This window comes from Globicephala melas, chromosome 9 (assembly GCF_963455315.2).
Source record: "Globicephala melas chromosome 9, mGloMel1.2, whole genome shotgun sequence".
NCBI classification, from domain to species: Eukaryota; Metazoa; Chordata; class Mammalia; order Artiodactyla; family Delphinidae; genus Globicephala; species Globicephala melas.
The window spans coordinates 58183309-58205145 of NC_083322.1; the positions used below are offsets into that span (position 1 = coordinate 58183309).

The 21837-nt window shown below is 39.5% G+C and overlaps 1 protein-coding gene across 2 annotated transcripts in view; it reads left to right on the forward strand.

The window, feature by feature from the left end:
- Positions 1 to 19: 19 nt before the first annotated feature.
- ASB4 (ankyrin repeat and SOCS box containing 4) overlaps positions 20 to 21837 on the forward strand; it is a 121796-nt gene continuing 99978 nt past the window's right edge. Inside the window, exons 1-3 of one of the 2 annotated variants that reach the window (XM_060304619.1) lie at positions 20 to 271; positions 4210 to 4355; positions 5047 to 5186. In XM_060304619.1, the coding sequence (XP_060160602.1) occupies positions 5136 to 5186 (51 nt within the window). In that variant the 5' untranslated portion in view covers positions 20 to 271; positions 4210 to 4355; positions 5047 to 5135. The remainder of the gene's footprint in view (positions 272 to 4209; positions 4356 to 5046; positions 5187 to 21837) is intronic. The other variant, XM_060304620.1, reaches the window with a different exon arrangement.

Here is a 21837-nt window from a genome sequence, read left to right on the forward strand (position 1 = left end):
CGAGGTCGGCGAGCCCGGTTCCTGCTCACAGGCCGCGGCGGCTCCGCCCTCGGCGCGGCCCTTGGCCTTTGTCACCGCAAACCTGCCTCTTGAGACACCTTCCCGGCAGTGGGAACCGTCCTATCCCGCCCCTGGTTAGGCCAAGGGAGTGACACTTTGAATTCCTTCACCTCCCTTCACTAACAGACAACCCCACGGGAATCTCAAGCAGGCTGCAGGCCTTTCTCAGTTCTCGATTAATCTTCGAAGACATTCCTTCCGTCCTAGTCCGGTAAGAAACTTCTGGAGGACAGTTTTAAATATATATATTTTTTAATTACAGTAAAAGATACTGGGCCATGTCTTGTAAATACGTCATGTTGGAATCACTACTTTTTATAACAGGATGTAGATGGGAGGAAGGAAACATTCTATTACGTAATGCTTCATCTAGACTAGAGACCTCAAAACCTGGACACTATTTTATTTATTTTATTTTATTATTATTTTTTTGTCACTGCCCTGCGGCACGCGGAATCCCGACCGGGGATTGAACCCGTGCCCCCTGCATTGGGAGCACCAGGGAAGTTCACCTGGACACTATTTTTGCTCCAAACTCAGTTTATGGGAATAAGACAAGAAAAAAAAAACCCACCAAAAGCAAACCCCATTTTAAAACTTAACAATCATAACGTGAATAAAGAAAGAAAAAAGTATAAAAGAGAACCTTCCCCATTAAGATTGAGACAGTTATAATATGAGTATGGCTGAAACAAGCTTCTCATGGTTGCCAGTACTTAATTGCCACCCTGTAGTATGTAGGCAGAAATGATCACAATTGCCAATTTTCAACAAACATCGGTTTTATTAACAACCAGTAAATAAAAGCAAATGCCAATTTCTCACCTGTTCTGCACCAAGAAAAAAAAGAGACCCCTCAGTTTCTGTATGTCTCTGATTCAGTCCTAAAGGATATTAGGTTATATTGCATGGTAGATAGCAACATAGTTGTACTTTGAAAGTCCTGGAGGCTTACCTTTTTTTATGTCATGAACCCCTCTGGCAGTAGTGAAATTATAGATGCCTTCGCAGAATAACATAAATGCATACAATAAAAGGTGTGGGGCTTCCCTAGTGGTGCAGTGGTTAAGAATCCGCCTGCCAGTGCAGGGGACACGGGTTTGAGCCCTAGTCCAGGAAGATCCCACATGCCGCGGAGCAACTAAGCCCCTGTGCCGCAATTACTGAGCCTGCACTCTAGAGCCCGCGAGCCGCAGCTACTGAAGCCCACGCGCCCTAGAGTCCGCGTTCTGCAGCAAGAGAAGCCACTGCAATGAGAAGCCCACGCACCACAACAGAGTAACCCCCCCTTGCCGCAACTAGAAAGAGCCCACATGCAGCAACGAAGACCCAATGCAGCCAAAAATAAATAAATAATTTAAAAAATTATTTTAAAAAGGTGCAGATTGCAAAGGAGACCAATTACATTCAAATGCAATTATCAAAGTAGTCTTTTAAAAGTTTGTGCTATAGTAATAATAGTGTAATGTGTGCTACATTATTAACACGTTAAATAACAAGATCTAGCAACATTCTTTCAAATAGCGATGAGCATAAATGTTTTTTCAAGATGTCTGCAGCACTATAATGAAATAATGAACATAACTCTTATTTACATTAGTAACAAAGTCACAAGTATTGCTAATGCTTCTGAGATTTGATTTGTTTTCTACTTTCATAATTGAAGGAAATGTTAAATTCCTTTAGAAATCAAGATTTTTTCCCCTTCATTCAAGGTCATGAAGCCCCCAGATTCTATCCGTGGACCATTTTGGTTAAGAATTTCACCATAGTTACCCTATGACTGGATACGTGTGGGTGGGATCTCTTCTCTAGGGACGTTTTTAATGTCAATCTTTGGGGACAGAGAAGAATCTCATATATGAAATCAGAATTTAGAATGAGGACCTAAAGAAGAAGGCCTGGGACTGTGGCCAGGGCTTCTGTATTAGTTCTGAGAGTCTTGTTCCAAGGTTTCTGGTTAGTGACTAGTATATAAAACTATTCCTCTTGGACTCTGGGTCAAGAGCTAGGCTCCTGTGTCTTCCAAATGTATCACAAAATGAGGAAACCATAAATTGTAAATAAGATTACCTTGTTGTGTGCTGTTCCCCTTTTGCTATTCCCAGGCTTTTAAAAAAGTCATGTGCTTAATAATTCATCCTGGTTTCAGCTGAAATTAAAGGGCCAAAGGTCTGTTTCTTTCAGGGTGTACTCAGGGTAGCGAAATACAGCTTTTATGCTTACTTTCCCTTCTTGCCCGTGGCACTAATTGATTCTACCAATGTTACTCACTAAGCCTAGACTTGTCCTCACATCTTTTCAAACAACGACAGAAGAAAAATTAAAATCTCTGAGGTAGCCGCTAACAGATTTCAATTCAGGATGAAGCCTACTCACCGTCCTGGGCCACCACAATGCCCTGGGGTTTAGGATAGAGGCATTTGTGGTAAAGAACCAGGCTTTCAAGTCCAGCAAAACCTGCCAAACCTCATTCTCAGAGAATCTTAGAGAATCCTCAGTTTAATTTTATTAACTCGACCAGTGAGTTCCCTCAAACTTGATCTCCTAATTCCTCCATTCTCTGTGTGAAGAGTACTATAGCTCCATTACTCTTCCTCTGAGTTGCTCTTGAAGCAACTTCTGCAAAAGTAACTCCATCCTTATCCCTATCCCTACCACCCTGCCAGAGCTAAGAATCACCTTTTCTCATGGCTGGGTGGGGAAGAGGGATGTTTTCTGATTTGGAAATCAGTAGCCTAATTTCTTCATCGTAAGAGGGTGGAGAAGCCTGGTCATTAAATTTTATAGTATAGGGTTTCCCTGGTGGCGCAGTGGTTGAGAGTCTGCCTGCCGATGCAGGGGACACGGGTTCGTGCCCCGGTCCGGGAAGATCCCACGTGCCGCAGAGTGGCTGGGCCCATGAGCCATGGCCGCTGGGCCTGTGCGTCCGGAGCCTGTTGCTCCGCAACGGGAGAGGCCACAACAGTGAGAGGCCCAAGTACCGCGAAAAAAAAAATTTACAGTATATATGGTTGATCACATTTTATTGTATAGCTTACCCATCTTTTGAGATAACTGGGATTGATAGGCTACACCAAGAACCTAACCCTCGGCTAATGTTATTTCATAGGAAAAATGGTGTCTGACTCCCAAATAACCATGTTATCCAATACAAAACAAACTTGTTTTGGAACTTGTTTGTATGCTGGCAACTCCTTACACTTGGTTTGAGAGGGTATTTCTCAAATAATGACATATAACTAGTTTGTAATTAGAAATTAATGGTTGTTAAGCAAAATTTCAGAAATAATAATAGCTTTTATCGATGCTTCTCAAACTATGTGTGGTGAAGGACAGGGTTTCTTTGCCTTTGTAAAGTAAAATGAAAGTGAATTACTAGAAAATGAAGTAAAAATTCAGACATACAAAATACAAGCCCAAATCTTTTATTATTTGATTCAACAGATGTAAAATGACTTTGTCAAATTCATATAACAGTTTCTAAATGCTTACTCTCAAATTTTCATACTTACGTCACCATGGACCAGAAATAAAGCATTCACAGACCAAAAATGTTTCTTCAAACACATAAGTGGACTGCCTTTCATGATTGTACTTTTAATTCTTTAAAGTTCTTCGCAGTATATTATCACGTGTAATATTCCCAGTAATTTGTGAAATAGGTTTCTTGTGATTATTGTCATTTTATATAATATATGATGGGGCGTTGGTCCCTCCACATCCTTTTTATTTCCTTCCTCTCCTTACCTCTTTTTTTTTTTTAAGGAGTCATATTTTTAGATCTTTTAACACAAAAATACATGGAAAAGGTGTTATAAAAGATAAGTATTATCAGTAAAAGAAAGATTTACTTTGTAGAGGCTTCACACTAGGGCTTCTTGGAGGGTAAAGGAGACTTCCCCACCACCAAGTCATTTTCTGAGAATTCCAATATACTAAAAAGTGAAGAAATGCCATAAGAGAAACTTGTTGTATATATTTTAAAATATTTATAGTCAAGAAATTAACATTCTTCAAATATTAGGTTGAACAATATGAACTTGCTGTTTCTAGAGGTCAAAAACACACAAACGTAAAATAAAATTTTATGTGCTAGTCACAAGATAATTATGCATTTTGTTAAAAAATATGCCTGGTTTATTACAGGAGGAGTGGCCCAGTAAAATGAATGAGTTTTTAAAATTCTGGATAAGAACAAGAAAGAGGAAGTGGAACCTGTGTTAAATCATCCTAATGTTCTTGTATGTGTGGGAAGAGAGCAGAGATACTGGATAACTTTAAACTTTCTTAAGGTAAGATGCTAAAAGGAAAAGAGCAGTGTGTAAGTTCAAAAGCAAAAAAAAAAAAAAAAAAAAAAGAATGAGTTTTTTCAATTGTGTCAATGTATCTCTAGAACAGATGAATAAACAATTTTGAGTTAAAGTTGAAAGTTAACCAGATGGTCCACTAGACCCAAGCCTCTTTTCTACAGAGGGCTGTCAGATTTGCTGCCTCTCTTCCAGGAGCAGTTGGACCCCAGATGGAGAGGTCAGAGGGTAGAAAATGTTGGGAGAGAGAAAAGCTGGGGAGACCAGAAACAAAAACTCCCAATCTCCTTCAGAGGCTGACTCAGTATGGCCTGAACTCTATGGAAAAAGTTAAGATATGTTCTGTTCATTCCAGGAAATACCTGCATGTTTCCCATTGTCTAATAGCAATAATGTTTCTAGTTATCTATAAATAAACCATATGTGCAACCTCTTTCAGAGTAACTACCACAGCTGTTACTTATTGAACATTTCCCATTCCAACAGGCTTTTCATATACTACCTCATTTAATTCCTATAACAACCATTTGGATTAGTTACTGTTATTATCTCCAATTTGTGAGTTATGAAACTGAGGCCAAGGGTTAAGTATCTTGCCCAGGGTTACCCACCTAGAAAATGGTGGAACCAGAATCCAGTATAAGAAAATACATATTAAAAATTCCTTCTTTCTCAGGGGACATCAGTCTTCGTTTTATTAAGGGCTTCAAACTAATAGGATGATGCCCACCCACATTATGGAGAGTAATCTTCTTCACAGAAATAATGCCATTTGCAGTGACATGGATGGACCTAGAGATTGTCATACTGAGTGAAGTAAGTCAGAGAAAGAGAAATATTGTTTGATATCACTTATGTGTGGAATCTAAAAAGAAATGAAAATGAACGTACTTACGAAACAGAAACAGACTCAGAAAATTTACTTATGGTTACCGGGGGCGGGGGGAAGGGTGGAGGGAAGGGATAGTTAGGGAGCTTGGGAATGACATATACACGCTGCTATATTTAAAAAGGATAACCACCTGTGGCGTTGCGGGTTTGAGGAGCTGGCTCGTGGGGGTGAGGTGTTTAGGAGCGTGGCCTCCCCACTCTAGTTGGGTGACATAACACAGACCTTGGGGCCAGATTTGCTGGGTTTGTGCCCCCACCCCAACATTTACACGCTCTGTGGCTTTGCGCAACTCAAGTAGCATGAATCTCACTAGCACAGAGAGAAAGCTTCACTGAAAACTCACTACAGGGTGAGTGGGGGGGAAGCCGGATTCCACGACAGCAGCAGCGGGGCTCGTGGCAAGAATGGCTTGCAGGCCACCCCGGGCAGTCTCGTCTTCCTGCAGCTTGTAGACCCTGAGGCTTAGGAGCTGTTGCAAGCACACAACCTTGAGAGAGTAAGGTGTTCTTCAGAGACCATCTGTACTGAATCCGAGACTGAACCCAGTGAAGACCTCTATATAAACGTTTAAGATTCTCGCAGCACATGCGGAGACCTACTCTTTCAGACACGAGCTGCTGGAGACAGCCTCATAGACAAATTGCTCCCAAGTCAGCCTGTTCTAGCTGAACAGCTATTGTAGACCCTCATAATCTGACTTCATAATGGAGACTGCCACATTCACTGCCGTGGGGCTGAAATGGTCTTGGTGCTCCAGCTGTGTGTCAGGCTTGAGTCTCGTAGGTGGGCGAGCCAAATTCAGGACATTGGTCTGCCAGAGACTTCCCAGCCCCACGTAATATCAATCATCGAGAGCTCTCCCAGAGATCTCCATCTCAACGCTAAGACCCAGCTCCACTCAACGACCAGCAAGCTCCAGGGTTGGACATCCTATGCCAAACAACTAGCAAGACAGGAACACAACCCCACCCATTAGCAGAGAGGCTGCCTAAAATCATACTAAGTTCACAGACACACTAAAACGCACCACCGGATGTGGTCCTGCCCACCAGAAAGACAAGATCCAGCCTCATCCACCAGAACACAGGCACCAGTCCACTCCACCAGGAAGCCTGCACAACCTACAGAACCAACCTTACCCACTGGAGGCAGACAGCAAAAAAAAACAGGATCTACGAACCTGCAGCCTGCAAAAAGGAGACCCCAAACACAATAAGTTAAGCAAAATGAGAAGACAAAGAAATACACAGCAGATGAAGGAACAAGGTAAAAACCCACCAGACGAAACAGATGAAGAGGAAATAGGCAGTCCACCTGAAAAACAATTCAGAGTAGTGATAGTAAAGATGATCCCAAATTGTGGAAATAGAATGGAGAAAATATAAGAAACGTTTAACAAGGACCCAGAAGAACTAAAGAGCAAGCAAACAATGATGAACAACACAATAAATGAAATTAAAAATTCTCTAGAAGGAATCAACAGCAGAATAACTGAAGCAGAAGAATGGATAAGTGACCTGGAAGATAAAATAGAGGAAATAACTACTGCAGAGCAGAATAAAGAAAAAAGAATGAAAAGAATTGAGGGCAGTCTCAGAGACCTCTGGGACAACATTAAATGCACCACCATTCGAACTATAGGGGTCCCAGAAGAAGAAGAGAAAAAGAGAGGGACTGAAAAACTATTTGAAGAGATTATAGTTGAAAACTTCCCTAATATGGGAAAGGAAATAGTCAATCAAGTCCAGGAAGCGCAGAGAGTCTCATAGAGGATAAATCCAAGGAGAAACACGCCAAGACACATATAACTCAAACTATCAAAAATTAAATACAAAGAAAAAATATTAAAAGTAGCAAAGGAAAAGCAAAAAATAACATACAAGGGAATCCCCATAAGGTTAACAGCAGATCTTTCAGCAGAAACTCTACAAACCAGAAGGGAATGGCAGGACATATTTAAAGTGATGAAAGGGAAAAACCTACAACCAACCAATGATCTCATTCAGATTTGATGGAGAAATTAAAACCTTTACAGACAAGCAAAAGCTAAGAAAATTCAGCACCACCAAACCAGCTTTACAACAAATGCTAAAGGAACTTCTCTAGGCAGGAAACACAAGAGAAGGAAAAGACCTACATTAACAAACCCAAAACAATTAAGAAAATGGTAATAGGAACATACATATCTATAATTACCTTAAATGTAAATGAATTAAATGCTCCAACCAAAAGACATAGCCTGGCTGAATGGATACAAAAACAAGACCCATATATATGCTGTCTACAAGAGACCCACTTCAGACCTAGGGACACATACAGACTGAAAGTGAGGGGATAGAAAAAGATATTCCATGCAAATGGAACTTATTCCATCCAAATAAATGAATTTGGTAAAGTAGCAGGATACAAAGTTAATGCACAGAAATCTCTTGCATTCCTATACGCTAATGATGGAAAATCTGAAAGAGGAATTAAGGGAACACTCCCATTTACCATTGCAAAAAGGATAAAATACCTAGGGATAAACTTACCTAAGGAGACAAAAGACCTGTATGCAGAAAACTGTAAGACCCTGAGGAAGAAATTGAAGATGATACAAACAGATGGAGAGATATACCATGTCCTTGGATTGGAAGAATTAACATTGTGAAAATGACTATACTCCCCAAAGCAATCTACAGATTCAATGCAATCCCTATCAAAATACCAATGGCATTTTTCACAGAACTAGAACAAAAAATGTCACAATTTGTATGGAAACACAAAAGACCCCAAATAGCCAAAGGAATCTTTTTTTTTTTTACCTCTTTATTGGAGTATAATTGCTTTACAATCGTGTGTTAGTTTCTGCTTTATAACGAAGTGAATCAGTTATACATATACATATGTTCCCATATCTCTTCCCTCTTGTATCTCCCTCCCTCCCACCCTCCTTATCCCACCACTCTAGGTGGTCACAAAGCACCAAGCTGATCTCCCTGTGCTATGTGGCTGCTTCCCATTAGCTATCTACTTTACGTTTGATAGTGTATGTGTGTCCATGCCACTCTCTTGCTTTGTCACAGCTTCCCCTTCCCCTTCCCCATATCCTCAAGTCCATTCTCTAGTAGGTCTGTGTCTTTATTCCTGTCTTACCCCTAGGTTCTTCATGACATTTTTTTTTCTTAAATTCCATATATATGTGTTAGCATACAGTAGTTGTCTTTTTCTTTCTGACTTACTTCACTGTATGACAGACTCTAGGTCCATCCACCTCATAACAAATAGCTGAATTTCGTTTATTTTTATGGCTGAGTAATATTCCATTGTATATATGTGCCACATCTTTATCCATTGATCTGTCAATGGACACTTAGGTTGCTTCCATGTCCTGGCTATTGTAAATAGAGCTGCAATGAACATTTTGGTACATGACTCTTTTTGAATTATGGTTTTCTCAGGGTATACGCCCAGTAGTGGGATTGCTGGGTCATATGGTAGTTCTATTTGTAGTTTTTTAAGGAACCTCCATACTGTTCTCCATAGTGGCTCTACCTATTCACATTCGCACCAGAAGTGCAAGAGTGTTCCCTTTTCTCCACACCCTCTCCAGCATTTATTGTTTCTAGATTTTTTGATGATGGCCATTCTGACCAGTGTGAGATGATATCTCATTGTAGTTTTGATTTGCATTTCTCTAATGATTAATGATATTGAGCATTCTTTTATGTGTTTGTTGGCAGTCTGTATATCTTCTCTGGAGAAATGTCTATTTAGGTCTTCTGTCCATTTCTGGATTGGGTTGTTTGTTTTTTTGTTATTGAGCTGCATGAGCTGCTTATAAATTTTGGAGATTAATCCTTTGTCAGTTGCTTCATTTGCAAATATTTTCTCCCATTCTGAGGGTTGTCTTTTGGTCTTGTTTATGGTTTCATTTGCTGTGCAAAAGCTTTGAACTTTCATTAGGTCCCATTTGTTTTTATTTCCATTTCTCTAGGAGGTGGGTCAAAAAGGATCTTGCTGTGATTTATGTCATAGAGTGTTCTGCCTATGTTTTCCTCTAAGAGTTTGATAGTTTCTGGCCTTACATTTAGGTCTTTAATCCATTTTGAGCTTACTTTTGTGTATGGTGTTAGGGAGTGCTCTAATCTCATACTTTTACATGTACCTGTCCAGCTTTCCCAGCACCACTTATTGAAGAGGCTGTCCTTTCTCCACTGTACATTCCTGCCTCCTTTAACAAAGATAAGGTGACCGTATGTGCGTGGGTTTATCTCTGGGCTTTCTATCCTGTTCCATTGATCTCTCTTTCTGTTTTTGTGCCAGTACCATACTGTCTTGATTACTGTAGCTTTGTAGTATAGTCTGAAGTCAGGGAGCCTGATTCCTCCAGCTCCGCTTTTAGTTCTCAAGATTGCTTTGGCTATTCGGGGTCTTTTGTGTTTCCATACAAATTGTGACATTTTTTGTTCTAGTTCTATGGAAAATGCCAGTGGTAGTTTGATAGGGATTGCATTGAATCTGTAGATTGCTTTGGGTAGTATAGTCATTTTCACAATGTTGATTCTTCCAATCCAAGAACATGGTATATCTCTCCATCTATTTGTATCATCTTTAATTTCTTTCATCAGTGTCTTCTAATTTTCTGCATACAGGTCTTTTGTCTCCTTAAGTAGGTTTATTCCTAGATATTTTATTCTTTTTATTGCAATGGTAAATGGCAGTGTTTTCTTGATTTCACTTTCAGATTTTTCGTCATTAGTGTATAGGAATGCCAGAGATTTCTGTGCATTAATTTTGTATCCTGCTACTTTACCAAATTCATTGATTAGCTCTAGTAGTTTTCTGGTAGCATCTTTAGGATTCTCTATGTATAGTATCATGTCATCTGCAAATAGTGACAGCTTTACTTCATCTTTTCCAATTTGGATTCCTTTTATTTCCTTTTCTTCTCTGGTTGCTGTGGCTAAAACTTCCAGAACTATGTTGAATAAGAGTGGTGAGGGCTTCCCTCGTGGTGCGGTGGTTGAGAGTCCGCCTGCCGATGCAGGGGACATGGGTTCGTGCCCCAGTCTGGGAGGATCCCATATGCCACGGATCAGCTGGTCCCGTGACACATGGCCGCTGAGCCTGCGCGTCTGGAGCCTGTGCTCCGCAGTGGAAGAGGCCACCACAGTGAGAGGCCCATGTACCAAAAAAAAAAAAAGAGTGGTGAGAGTGGGCAACCTTGTCTTGTTCCTGATCTTAGTGGAAATGCTGTCAGTTTGTCACCATTGAGGACGATGTTGGCTGTGGGTTTGTCATATATGGCCTTTATTATGTTGAGGAAAGTTCCCTCTATGCCTACTTTCTGCAGGGTTTTTATCATAAATGGGTGTTGAATTTTGTCAAAAGCTTTCTCTGCATCTATTGAGATGATCATATGGTATTCCTCCTTCAATTTGTTAATATGGTGTATCACGTTGATTGATTTGCATATATTGAAGAATCCTTGCATTCCTGGAATAAACCCCACTTGATCATGGTGTATGATCCTTTTAATGTGCTGTTGGATTCTGTTTGCTAGTATTTTGTTGAGGATTGTTGCATCTGTGTTCATCAGTGATATTGGCCTGTAGTTTTCTTTCTGTGTGACATCCTTGTCTGGTTTTGGTATCAGGGTGATGGTGGCCTTTTAGGAAGAGTTTGGGAGTGTTCCTCCCTCTGCTATATTTTGGAAGAGTTTGAGAAGGATAGGTATTAGCTCTTCTCTGAATGTTTGATAGAATTCGCCTGTGAAGCCATCTGGTCCTGGGCTTTTGTTTATTGGAAGATTTTTAATCACAGTTTCAATTTCAGTGCTTGTGATTGGTCTGTTCACATTTTCTATTTCTTCCTGATTCAGTCTTGGCAGGTTGTGCCTTTCTAAGAGTTTGTCCATTTCTTCCAGGTTGTCCATTTTATTGGCATAGAGTTGCTTGTAGTAATCTCTCATGATCTTTTGTATTTCTGCAGTGTCAGTTGTTACTTCTCCTTTTCATTTCTAATTCTATTGACTTGAGTCTTCTCCCTTTTTTTCTTGATGAGTCTGGCTAATGGTTTATCAATTTTGTTTATCTTCTCAAAGAACCAGCTTTTAGTCAAAGGAATCTTGAGAAATAAAAATGAAGCTGGAGGAATCAGGCTCCCTGACTTCAGACTATACTACAAAGCTACAGTAATCAAGACAGTGTAGTACTGGCACAAAAACAGAAATATAGGTAAATGGAACAGGATAGAAAGCCCAGAGATAAACCCATGTACATATGGTCACCTTATCTTTGATAAAGGAGGCAAGAATATACAATGGAGAAAAGACAGCCTCTTCAATAAGTGGTGCTGGAAAAAATGGACAGCTACATGCAAATGAATGAAATTAGAACACTCCCTAACACCATACACAAAAGTAAACTCAAAATGGATTAAAGACCTTAATATAAGACCAGACACTATAAAACTCTTAGAGGAAAACATAGGCAGACACTCTATGACATAAATCACAGCAAGATCCTTTTTGACCAACCTCCTAGAGAAATGGAAATAAAAAGAAAAGTAAACCAATGGGACCTAATGAAACTTAAAAGCTTTTGCACAGCAAAGAAAACCATAAACAAGATGAAAAAACAACCCTCAGAATGGGAGAAAATATTTGCAAACAAAGCTACTGACAAATGATTAATCTCCAAAATATACAAGCAGCTCATGCAGTTCAATATCAAAAACACAAACAACCCAATCCAAAAATGGGCAGAAGACCTAAATAGACATTTCTCCAAAGAAGATATACAGATTGCCAACAAACACATGAAAGGATGTTCAACATCACTAATCATTAGAGAAATGCAAATCAAAACTACAATGAGATATCACCTCATACCGGTCAGAATAGCCATCATCAAAAAATCTAGAAACAATAAATGCTGGAGAGGGTGTGGAGAAAAGGGAACCTTCTTGCACTGTTGGTGGGAATGTAAATTGATACAGCCACTATGGAGAACAGTATGGAGGTTCCTTAAAAAACTAAAAATAGAATTACCCTATGACCGAGCAGTCCCACTACTGGGCATATACCCTGAGTAAACCATAATTCAAAAAGAGTCATGTACGATGATGTTCATTGCAGCACTATTTACAATAGGCAGGACATGGAAGCAACCTAAGTGTCCATTGACAGATGAATGGATAAAGAAGATGTGGCACATATATACAATGGAATATTACTCAACCATGAAAATAAGCAAAATTGAGTTATTTGTAGTGAGGTGGATGGATCTAGAGTCTGTCATACAGAATGAAGTAAGTCAGAAAGAGGAAAACAAATACCATATGCTAACACATATATATGGAATCTAAAAAAAAAAAAAAATGTTTCTGAAGAAGCTAGGGGCAGGACAGGAATAAAAACATAGACGTAGAGAATGGAGTTGAGGGCCCCGGGGTGGAATGATAAGCTGAGACGAAGTGAGAGAGTGGCATTGACATATATACACTACCAAATGTAAAATAGATAGCTAGTGGGAAGCAGCCGCATAGCACAGGGAGATCAGCTCGGTGATTTGTGACCACCTAGAGGGGTGGGATAGGGAGATTGGGAGGGAGATGCAAGAGGGAGGGGATATGGGGATATATGTATATGTATAGCTGATTCACTTTTTTATTAGCAGCAACTAACACAGCAATGTAAAGCAATTATACTCTAGTAAAGATGTTTTAAAAAATAAAAACAATAATAAAAATTATAACCATCAAGGACTTGCTTTATAGCACAGGGAACTCTGCTCAATGTTATGCGGCAGGCTAGATGGGAGGGGAGTCTGCAGGAGAATGGATACGTGTATATGTATGGCTGAGTCACTTTGCTGTGCATCTGAAGCTGTCACAACATTGTTAATTGGCTATATTCCAATATAAAATAAAAAGTTAAACAAAAACAAATGAACAAAAAACACCTCATTTCCAAAACACAAAAGAAAAAAACCCCCTTATTTCCACCCTGTTATATTTTTTGTTAATTGTCAAATTAAAAGATTTTTCTTGCTTTGCTATTTATGGTAAGCAGAGGTGAATTAGCTATAGTGAGAGTTATAGAAAATGTGCTCGTGTCAACTCTCATGAAAGAGCATCTTTAAAATTGGGTTACTTTTTATACTTTTCCTCTGCCTGCTTGTACTACTTCACTTCACATTTATTGAGTATGTTCTGCATCTCTAAGCAGTTACTGGGAACTCAAAATAAAGGAGGCATACCTTCCTGCCTTGGTGGAGATCATAATCTAGTGGGAGAGGAGGCACCTGAACAAACATGTACAATGTTATCTGTCAAGAGCTAAGAACTTTGATTTTTATCCTGTATATGCTGCAAAGCCACTAAAGCTGTCATGGTTGGAGCGCAGGTTGGAAAAGAATTTCCAGACACAAGGCAGAATGTAAGGAAGACAGAGTTTATTAAAGAGAAGGGTCGCTGCAAGAATAGCGGGCCGACTTCCTGGTAGCCAGGGAAAGTCGACAATGAGCATGGGTTCCTTGTCTGTTTTTATAGCCAGGGAATGTGCAAGTCATTTGCTGACTGGGCAGAGTATGTATACATTCAGTGTGCTGAGAGGGAGAAAAACGGGGCAAATATCTTTCCTTATAATGGGATGGGAAAGGGAGCGGGCATGCTGCTTGCGAGGGCCCTGGGACACTGCAGTGGTCACATTGTGACAGAGTGGTAGGAGTCCTGTAACTCTTTGTTCTGGCAATATTGGCCCTTTGAGTTTATCTTCTTCTTTGTCTTTGGAGCACACTACAAAAGCCTTTTAAGGAAGGGAGAAACAGTGTTTCACAGAGGTCACTGTGATGGCTGTTGGAAGGTGAGTTGGGTAGAGTCTCCTTCCTAAGTCTCCTTGAGAGAAGATGTGAACAAGGCTGAGGCCATGGGGAGGGAGCACAAGGAGCAGATTTAAGGAATTTCAGAAATTGAAGGGGTGGAAATAGGTGACTGATAAGACGTGGGGGAGAAGGAGGAATTGAAGGTGACTTGGGTTGTTCAGATGTGTAAATGGGGATACACTAACTGGGATGGAAGAGGAACAGATTGGGGTGGCATGGACAGGGGAAGATTGATGAGCACCTTTGATGTGCTCCAAGCCCAGGAGAAGATTGCAGACAAGTTTTTAGTGCTTAGGAATGAGGTCTTGTCTGGATATGGAAACGTGGGGTTCGTTAGCAGAGAGCACAGCAAGTTGTGTAGAGGATCTTCAGGAAGGGTTGAGGTTGTAGCCTGAAGCAGAGTGACATATGTAAAAGTCCTAAGTGGCTAGGAGGCAGGTTGAAAAGTAGGAAGTAGGATGGAGAATTAGACACTGAACTGAGCTTTAGGGATCACCTTAAGCTAGGGAAGGCAGATACTGGCATAGAGGTGATCATTTTCCTTTTCTCCTGAATCTGAATGTGGCCTTGAAGTTCTTTATACCACAGTGCTCCAGGCAGTCCTTCCCTGACCATAGAGAATGCAACCTATTTGCTATCTGGCCCTTTATACGGACTGGGAACAATGTGGACGGTGGAGGTGATAGAGGATTGGAAAGAAATTTCCAGAGTTATCTGTGCTTGGCATAATACGGCCCCTCTCCTGGCCTCTGTACCTCCATGGACAAGAGTGACAAGAGAGCCCTGGAACAACTCACCTCCTCACCTCCAATATCTGTTTCATCTCATTAGGCCCTTTATCCCTATGTTATGTGGTCACGTGGAGAAGCCCAGGCTTCCTAGTCAGCCTTCGTCCTGCAGACTCTTCCCATATAGCAGGGTACTTTCTCTCATCTCCCTATCCTCCCCCACCCCCATCTTCCAAAACACTTTTGTTGTGTCCTCTGAAACCCATAGTCAGTCATTAACAAAATCCCCTATGTTCTGAAACATCGTCTCTAAATACCTTTTCAACTTTCTGTGTTATCTACTGATCCCCCAACCCCAGGATACTTCCTCATCTGTCCTCGATGGTTCTGCCCCCGCTCACAATCACTCCCTTTTATACTATACTGCCAAAATGCTCGATGATTTTAACATCCTTGTGTGTAACCTTTCCACACTTACATTTTCAGTTCCACAATTGCCTTTCCTCCAGTGACCTTGTCTCTACACTACTTCGCTGCCTACTTCTATGGTTATACTTTAAGATTTTGCTATTACCACTAATCACAACAATTCTAAAATCTTACTTTTAAGATCTCATTTTCCAGCTACCATCTTTTATCTTTTAGCTCATTCCTTCTGGTACTCCACTTTTTGAAAAATTCTTTGACCTTGTTTGATATCTGACTGTTTTTAAAAATGGTTGCCTTTCACCCCAAACACTCCACTTTGCATAGTGCTGATTCTCTGTAGTGTGCTTTTTCACTGAAATAGCTGTATATAAATCCAGTGTAGTAGACTGTAAGTATATATGTTTTTCCTAAGTTCTGAGGGCTACCATATACTTGTATCTAGTAAGAACTACTGAAAAACAATTTGGATAATTTCGTCAAGTTGGTAAGTTTTCTGAAAAATTCATGATTTCTTCCTTTGAGTACCTTTTCCTGCCATTTATTCTTTGTTCTGGTGAACAGCTTTGTCATGCAGGCTGACAAAAAGGGGTGCAAGTGATAGAACTGGGCCTGCCACAGGAAACAGGAAGAGCGTCACAGTTTTAGGCGAGAGACTCAAAGCCCATTCAAGGAGACATCTGAGGAACAGAAGTAAAGATTAGCAGATACTGAGATTCTGGGGCCAGCCCTTGACATTGTAGGGGACATCATGAACCTAACTGCAGCTTGGGAAGACAGGCCAGCATTTTAACAAGTGGAAGTTGAAAGCACCCATTTCTAGGGTCAGAGAAGGGACAGTGATGGGTGGTGGGAGAGGTCAAGAACTTTCTCCCTAGAGGCAACGCTAGAAAGACCAAGGCACTGCTCACTCGGTTGATGCTTCCATTTCCAGGGACCCCATCCCCTTTGCTAATGGACTATGTGTGTACAGCACAGGCAAGCAGGAGGAATTTAGATTTTATTTGGTATGTTTTATTTTAGGAGAATTGACACAAGAGTCTTAAGGAATTACTTTTGGAGACCTATTTCATTTTCTGCCTTTCATTTATTTTTCCTGCAAGCAGTGCTTTATTATTATCATCATTATTTTTTTTTAAGCCTGTGCATTTTCTTTTCATTATTTTATATTTCACAGAAGCTCTGGAGCTTGAATTTGCCTGGCTGCCTTGGGGGAAGATGAGCTCACTTCTGGTGTGGGAATTAGGGGCAGGGCTCTTTCTTATTTCAAACACAGATAGTGGTTATCATCCATGTTTACTTAATATTTTATGACTTGAAAACATAATGACTGTTTACATGAAATATGATTAAATTGCAAAGATGGAGGGGGGATGCTAAATTAAGTCCTCAGTATTCTTTGTAACCTTATATTTCATTTCAAGTAACCTCTCCTACATTCCAAAATTCAGAAAGTAAGTCGTGTGACTATTCTAAGTGAGAAGAAATTGAAGTTACTTGAATATCTTAAAAGTGGAAAATGAAGCCAATTCTAGCAACATGAGGCACTGCATAGAGGCCCATAGGTCATGAGAAATCACAGGAATTTGTCCAGGCCACTGGAATAATGGAAAATTCCTGGTGGAGGAAATTGGACAGAATTGAACAGTGAAGAGCACACAGGTGGAAGGGATGAAAGAGGACAGTGGGCTTGTGGGGCAGCAGCCTCTGCTAGACTCCAGGCTGGTGATCATCCCTGCGTGCTGACAGCTGAACTCCTCTAGTCCAAGGGCAGCTGTGGAGCTGACCTGGGACCGGAAGTTGTCCCCATCACCCCCACCCCCAGGGGGCTACAGAGAAACTCACTTAGTCCATCTCCTAAAGCTTTAGTAAGCAACCTCTTGCCATCAAAGAGGGAAATAGCAAGAAAAAGCACTTTTTTCTTTTTGTGTTTTTCTTTGTGTTTTGTTGGTTTTAGGTTGGGGTCACAGACTGCATCAGTGCTTGCTAATTCTACCCCTGTTATTAACTAGAAAAGAAATTCCCTTCAATACTGAAGAAACCATTCAAAGCTTAAAGGAAATAGTGATATTGAGGAAAACTGGGAGTGAACAACTTGATAGATAAAATCAGTGACAGATAAATGGGTGGATAGATGCATGGACAAAGAAGTAGATAATGAATCTCAGAGTCCACTGGAATACATAGAACCAGTCTTTGACCTCTTCATTTCTCCCTGTCTGGTGTCAGTGATGTGTAATACATGTGATAGCCTCCTGGATGGTCCTCACACCTCTAAACTTTGGAGTTATCTTTCTTTTTAATAGGTTTTTTAACTTGCTCAAACCCCATCTCAGGTAATGGGTTGCTCTAAGTCCCCCTAAAGATTCCTTGGCATGAAGTTCAGGGGCTTGGATCACCCTTCTTTCTTGTTTACTTGAAATTCTCCACCTTTGCTGTGTGTCTTATTTCCTGTGTCTCTTCTCTTCCCTCCACCCTGCAGTATGCAGCTACCTTCCCTTTCCTTTAATGATCTACAAAGAACCATTAAGACAATTAATACATTTGGCACTGAAGATTCAGGTAGCTGGGGGATGGAGAGCCACTTCACAGTACAGCCAAATAAACAGTATAAAAGTAATTATTAAGTAGCCTTATTCTACCTCTCCTTGTTCTAACTCCCAGTGACCTTCATCACTGGACATTTCTTTCTTGTCCTCATTTTTCCTTCCACCCAGTTGTCTCACCATTTTGCTGGGCCATCAGTCCATTTCTCCAGCATCTCTCTCCCTCTCAGGTTTCCAAGGGTAAAACCAGAATTCTCCTTGTGTTCTTATTGTTCCAGGAGAGCACTGAAGGATGTTTTTCTGTAATAATCCCAACTGGTCTTTTGATGATTAACATCCTGACTATGTGGGAATAGGAATGATCTTTATTGCCACCATTCCTAGACACTGTCCTCCAGCAGGGTGGCAGAGGAGAGCCACTGCTTACCTGGGGGTCCTGCAGAGTTCAGAGCTGAGTTCTGCCCAGGAGTCGTGCAGCTCACCTGGATATCTGGGGACTTTCCCTCTTCTAAGGCTTAACATGTAGGAGCAAAGGAAGGTTGGATCAGATCATTCAGCTCCTGGCTCTGGTTTCTAGGTCAGGGTGGAACTATCTCCTGTGCTGAGCAAATTTTTACACATAATTTCAGCAAGGAGTTTTATGGTCATGTCAGATATTACTAGAGCTTTAGCCAGGAAAGACAATATGCATTACTGACCTATTTCTTAAGAAAAATAATAATAAATAAAATTTAAAACCCTATAATTTTGCAACCTAATAAACTTTTCTAAGAACAAGTTTTTAATGGATAGCAGCAATTTTAATTAAATATCTCATCTTTCAAAAACCTTTGTATATAAGCTCCAGTAATGCCACTTTATTTTGCCTATTTGTTCTTCAAGAAAGGATCATACATGGTAATATTAAAAGGACACTCACCCAAGTACACTCTACTTCAATATTAGGGCCCTCCCAGTTTTGCTCTAGAATGAAATCTTTATGCCAAGGATTTTCACTTTCCCTCTGTTCTGCCTTCTCTTCCAGACCATGTCTCAAAGCCTGTCATTTCACATCCAGCCTGACTGCAGGCTCTTTTCTAGCAAACAAACAAGAGTCTTAGCACCTCAAGAGGAATTCTACCTTTAGTTCTTTGAAGATAACAAGTTTCTTCTCCAGGCTACACTTGGAAAATATGGTCTTGTATGTCAGGAGCTCCCCACCCCAGAGCCTTTTTACAAGCATGCCCTCCTACTTTCATTGATATTCCCTAAACTATTATGTTTCACCTCTTGCCATGGTGATACTGACAAATCCAACAAAACTCTCAACATTAGTACCAAAATTACATTCAGAATCTTATTTGTATTTTTTAGTTTTACCCATTATATAAAGCCCCTCAAATAGGAAGGTGGTTGGAAATGGTAGTGTTAGGTGAATGGCTTTGTGTTAGTATGGAAGGAGCACGGTTAACTCCTGACACAGACTCGTTTTGAGACAACATAGAGAGTCAGAAATATATCGACCCCTGATTATTGAACCCGGAATGGGTACACATGACCTGACAAAGGATTTTCTTTAATTTATTTTTTCTTACACAAGCAACACATGTATGCTTTCACACTGCAGAATATTCAGATGTTATTGATAAAATTAAAATCTCCCTACCCTTTGTCCATGGGAAAATACTTTTCTTAGTTTCATATGTATTCTTTTCTTTGTCTATTATTTTCTTATATATGTACCTATAGAAACATATGGTATTATTGCGTGAGTGTGTGTTCATGAAGCAATATTGTCAACTAGTTTTTCTGGTGCCTTGAGGATGACTTTTTTGGCACAGAAAACACTCTTCAGAGGTGATGTTTGTTTTTAAAAATTGATAATTTATTAGTTATAGATTATGAAACCTATATCTTATGCTTGAAGAAGAGATTACAAATCTTATTATTCTATTCATAGCAAATTTCAACAATCCCTTTAAGAGGTCTTTGATTAATATTAAGACCAATTTATAGAGTTAGGTATTTAAACTTCTTTATCCAAACTGTATTCATGAAACTAATATTCTGTTTCCTTTTAAAGTTCTACATTGTCTGATTTAACAAACAAAATTTTCCCGAGTAGTTAAATAGCTCGTATATGAAATAAATTAAACTTATAAATAGATGATTCTTAAATTCTCTTAATGTTCCATTAATATTTATGAAGCACAGACATTAAATTAAAATCACAAGCCTAAATAAATTATATAATACATTTTAAATTAGAACCACAAGATTGCTGTTCTAATAAAGCTATTATTCTATCAGACCAAATTTTGAATATTACAGGTATATGAAATATAAAATTATGCAAAATTCTGAACACTAAATTATTGAAAACAGATTTGTTTATCTTGACATTTATATATTTACCTTCAAATTTTCTTAGGGTTGAAAGATGCTTACTACTAAAGAAAAATTATGTTATTTCACATGATTTTGGGGGTTACTTTATTATGTAATTTTGGGGTTGTTTTCTTTGCTTGATAGAGTTTTGCAACAAACAGAGGTTATAGAGTTGCATAATTGGATCACTGTGGCAATGATGATATGCATTGGTCCTTACTTACATGAAAAATTGTAAAGCCAAGGACTCCAAAACTTCAAGAGTAAGCTGGCCACAGACATAGCTTACATGCCTGGATTCGAGTTCTGTCATTACTGGATTAGTCAGGGTTCTCCAGAGAAACAGAGCCAATAGGCCATACATAGTTACATAGAGAGAGATTTATTTTAAGGAAATGGCCCATGTGATTGTGGAGGCTTGGTAAGTCCAAAAATCTGCAGAGTGGGCCAGCAGGCTGGAGACCCAGGAAAGAGGGGCAGTTTGAGTCCAAAGGCAGTCTGCAGACAGAATTCCTTCTTGCTCAGGGGATGTCAGTCTTTGTTTTATTAAGGCCTCAAACTAATAGGATGAGGCCCACCTACATTATGGAGAGTAATCTTCTTTACTCAAAGTCCACCAAGTTAGTTTCATTTCAAAAACACCTTCACAGAAATAATGCCATTTGCAGTGACATGGTTGGACCTAGAGATTGTCATACTGAGTGAAGTTAAGTCAGACAGAGAAAGACAAATATCATATGATACCGTTTATATGTGGAATCTAAAAAATTAGTACAAATGAACCTATTTACAAAACAGAAATGGAGTCACAGATGTAGAAAACAAACTTACGGTTACCAAGGGGGAAAGGTGGAGAGGGATAAATTGAGAAATTGGGATTGACATATACATACTACTATATATAAAATAGATAACTAATAAGAACCTACTGTATAGCACAGGGAACTCTACTCAGTACTCCATAATGACCTATATGGGAACAGAATCTAAAAAAGAGTGGACATATGTATATGTTTAACTGATTCACTTTGCTGTACAGCAGAAACTAACACATTGTAAATCAACTATACTCCAATAAAAATTAACTAAAAAAAAGAAAAAAACCCACAAAAGCACCTTCACAGAAACATCCAGAATAATGTTTGACCAAACATTTGGGCACTGTGGGCCAGCCAAATTGACACAAAATTAACCTTTTAATTACTCACCATTTAAATCAGATTAGACTGTGAAATCCTACACAGGGGGCAACATCACTTGATTAAAGCTTGCATTCCTAAGGCTAAAATAAGTAAATGCAGTTCCATTTAACTCTAAAGATCTTTGAGCTTACATGAATCCTACCTGAATTCTTTTCATATGCTGTCTATCAATATTGCTTATCATTAGGCCCCTAAAACTCTTATAAATATTTAAATTATATCTCTGAACTTGAGGTCACCTACGTATATTTTCCATGTTACTAGTTCTCACAGGAGTACTTTATTCTTTGATACATAATATTCCTCTGTACGAATGTGCTTTAGTTTATTTAACTGACTCTAATTGATATTCAGATTTTTTGCTATCACAAATAATTATGCAATAAATAATCTTGCATGTGATTTCTTGTGCATAAGTATAAGTGTTTCTGTAGGGTAA